The 3,280-nt window shown below is 51.9% G+C and overlaps 1 protein-coding gene across 1 annotated transcript; it reads left to right on the forward strand.

The window, feature by feature from the left end:
* The first annotated feature begins 604 nt into the window (after positions 1-604).
* On the forward strand, positions 605-1,314 carry LOC123050016 (FCS-Like Zinc finger 2). The gene has a single exon (XM_044472863.1). It carries the CDS (start codon positions 730-732, stop codon positions 1,021-1,023), a length of 294 nt encoding a protein of 97 aa, XP_044328798.1. The 5' UTR covers positions 605-729; the 3' UTR covers positions 1,024-1,314.
* Positions 1,315-3,280: the final 1,966 nt, after the last annotated feature.

A 3,280-nucleotide genomic window follows, 5' to 3' on the forward strand; every position in this document is an offset into this window, starting at 1 on the left:
TTATGGACGCCAATACTGATCTACTCCGCTCTTTTGCTGCCTTGAGTATTGACGTTTCCGAAGGACGATATGGTTCTCCTGCTAGTACAGACTGACGGATTTTAAATTGGCTGTAGAATGACGACTTCTATAGACCTCTGTCTTCTCTCAGCTTTTAAAAACCGAGTTGAACAACATTACAAAAGCTTCTCGAATTCAGGAAACCTTTTTTACAAACCTTGTTACCGACTTACTACCTTTTTGACTAGTTTTGAAAAAATGGCGCACTTGGATCAACAGGGACGTTCAAAGGGCGATGTCTGCTCTTTCATCATTGGGGGCCTAGGTCGACCTCTTCACGGACATGGCACGACCGCCGTCGTTTTCGTCTCGGTGGAGCCGGGAGAGCGCATGCGTGTCCCACGTCCACCATGAAAGCCAACCACTGCACTCCACCGTGGCCCATGCGCGAATAAACAAGCCGCCGAACCGCTCCAATACCCATGGCTACCCCCGCCCCGGCCGTCCGGACTCCGGCGCGCGGTATCGCCCGACCCGTGGGCGCACCGGACCACAGTTTCCCGACGGCCTTGCCGTGTCCGTCCCCGCGCACCATATATACCCAGCCTTTCCCCTTCCGCTTCACCCACCCAACTCATTCGCCCGCTCTCCTCTTCCTCCCTCTGCCCGCACAAAAAGCAGCAAGCTCTGCTCAGCATTTTGCTCCAAAGAAACCTACACACGCATACCATGGCGGCATCAGCGGCCTGCTCCTTCTTCTTCTTCGATGCCGAGCCGCTCGGCGAGCCCGGCATGCCGGCGCAGGACGCGTGCGCGCTCTGCACCAAGCCGTTCGCGCGCGACAGCGACATCTTCATGTACAAGGGCGACACGCCCTTCTGCAGCGAGGAGTGCCGCGACGAGCAGATGCAGCTCGACGCCATCGCCGCGAGGCAGGCCGCCCGGAGGCAGCAGCGGTTCTCGTCGGGGACGGAGGCCCGAAGCGGGCACCAGGAGTCCAGGAAGGTGTCCGTCGCAAGCTAGCCGGCGAAGCGAGCCCGGCTTGAATCAACGGGATCCCAAGAATCGCCGATCTGGCGAGACCAAGGAGATTGATCTCGCCTGAGCCGGAGAAGCAGTGAAGGATCTGAGAAAGCTCATGTGCTGAGGCTCCGGCCATCTGGGTCGCCCGCTGGACGCATCCTTCTCCTGGCTCCTTTTTGCCTCTGTGTGCGTGTTTGTTTGAGGCTTTGAGCCGCGGTTGTCGCAACACCATACCATATGTAAATCGAAACCATCTGGAAATCCCTATTTCGACACAAAATTTTGCACAAAGATCATGACTTGTCTGAGCTTTCGTTTTCCGATCACCGTTCATCTTTCGATGGATCCTTTGCACCCTGAAACCTCGCCAGACAAGTACTCCTAGCTTGAACGAGACTATATGTAAATCGAAACCATCTGGAAATCCCTGTTTCAACACAAATTTCTGCCCAAAGATCATGGCTTGTCTGAGCTTTACGTTTTCCGATCACCCTTTATCTTTTGTCGATCATTCATGCATGTGCCTTAACGTTAACCGAGTATTCGTAGAGCATCTAGTTGCGTTAGTGCACGCTACAGCAAAAGGTGGGAATATAGACATGAAAAAGGATTCGTTAAGCATTAACTTTACTTTTGTGTTGTCGTTGATTTAACGAATTTTCTCGTGCTCCTCCTGTAGTCAAGAATCAAGATGGGAGAGGTTTAACTCCATGTTCGCCTGCCCATGCACGAATATTACTAGTACTGCCTTTGCCGTTCCACAGGCCGATGACCGTGGAACGATTTGTACTGCAGAGGGGGTAAATGAAAATAGAAGACGACATAGATATTCGTTATACATTCACGTTATTTTCTGTTGTTGATCCGCTAGATCATTAATGAGATGATTTAACGATTTTCCTTGATCCGCTAGATCATGATGATAGGGATTGAACTCCACTTTGACTGGGCATGCACGAACGGGAGTAACTAATCTATTTTTCGTCTAGAGTATTGTATCCTCTGACGACCAATTCATGTTCTGTTAGTAAATTCTTGAAGCAAAACAAAAAAGAAACACCAGAAATCACATTCCCATTTAAAAAGTTGCACGCAAACTCTACATGCTATAGTTGTTCATATGCTTTTTTTTTTGGAAGCCTAGTTCATTTGCATCGCAACCACACATACAGTTCTAGGTAACCGTTGTCGGGTTGAAATACTAGTATAGGGTCTGCACTCTCCACCATTGCAAGTCTGATGACCGTGGAACCAGATGTTATTTTTTCCACCAGAAATCATATTCCTATTTAAAAAGTTGCAAAAATCCTCTACATGATGCTAGTAGTTTATTTGGTTTGCAAGCACACATACAGTTCGAGCTAACCGTTGTCAGATTGAAATACTATAGTATATGTAGGGTCTGCACCGTTGCAAGCAACCCTCGAGGCAACGATCGGTCCCGGAGGAGGCACGTCACGTCCTGGCTGGATCCGACGGACGCATGTCATGTATCCGGCATGTGTCAGAGTCAGACCACCGATGCGTGCGTGCGTGGCAGCGCACGGACGGGCACCGCCCACGCCCACGCCCACGCCTCACTCGTGCCCCCCGGCCGCTCCGTTGCCGGCACCCGTCCCGTGTGGCCAACGTCGACCGGGTTGGCCGCGCGCGTGCTTCCAAGCAAAATCCTTGGTGAAAACGTCAGCATTTGTTTACTGCTGCTGCTACTGGCCAAGTAGCCAACAAAGCAACCGTGCTTGGGCGTGAAGTTTCGTGAGTATAAAAATTCAGGCACGAATCTCAACGAAGCGAAAGCTAGCTGTGCCTGCTTCCCGGAAAGAGGCCTCGCCGTCACCGCGAGATGCCATTGGCTCCCCGATTCTCTATGCTCCAAGTGGCCGCTGCTGCTCACGAGGGCGGCTATGTAGTAGTAGTAAATTATCAACGTCCAAATCGCAGTGCTGGTGCTAATTAAACCTTCCTGCTCACAGATATGATTCGACGACCCACAGAGCCAAAGGTGGTCCCCGTCTGGCCTACCCGATTCTTGAGCCGTGCAGGGTGTAGGTGCAGGTGCGTCTCCCCCAAGCCAAAGCACATCCACGGAGTACGGCCCTGCTCCCCACGCGAGGCCTGCCAGTGCCACGCCCTCTGAGCTTAAACAACCGCCCTGCCTCCGTAAAGCGCAAGCCTCTTTCCGACGATCATACCATACGTGTTGCACGTAGGTAGGTGCTGCGTAAGTACAAAGTACAAACGGGAATCTGCGAAGGCG

The sequence above is a fragment of the Triticum aestivum genome, chromosome 2D (assembly GCF_018294505.1).
Source record: "Triticum aestivum cultivar Chinese Spring chromosome 2D, IWGSC CS RefSeq v2.1, whole genome shotgun sequence".
In the NCBI taxonomy this organism is placed as follows: Eukaryota; Viridiplantae; Streptophyta; class Magnoliopsida; order Poales; family Poaceae; genus Triticum; species Triticum aestivum.

Coding starts and splice junctions, on each gene's coding strand:
- LOC123050016 (XM_044472863.1), top strand. CDS start 730: ATGGCGGCATCAGCGGCCTGCTCCTTCTTCTTCTTCGATGCCGAGCCG.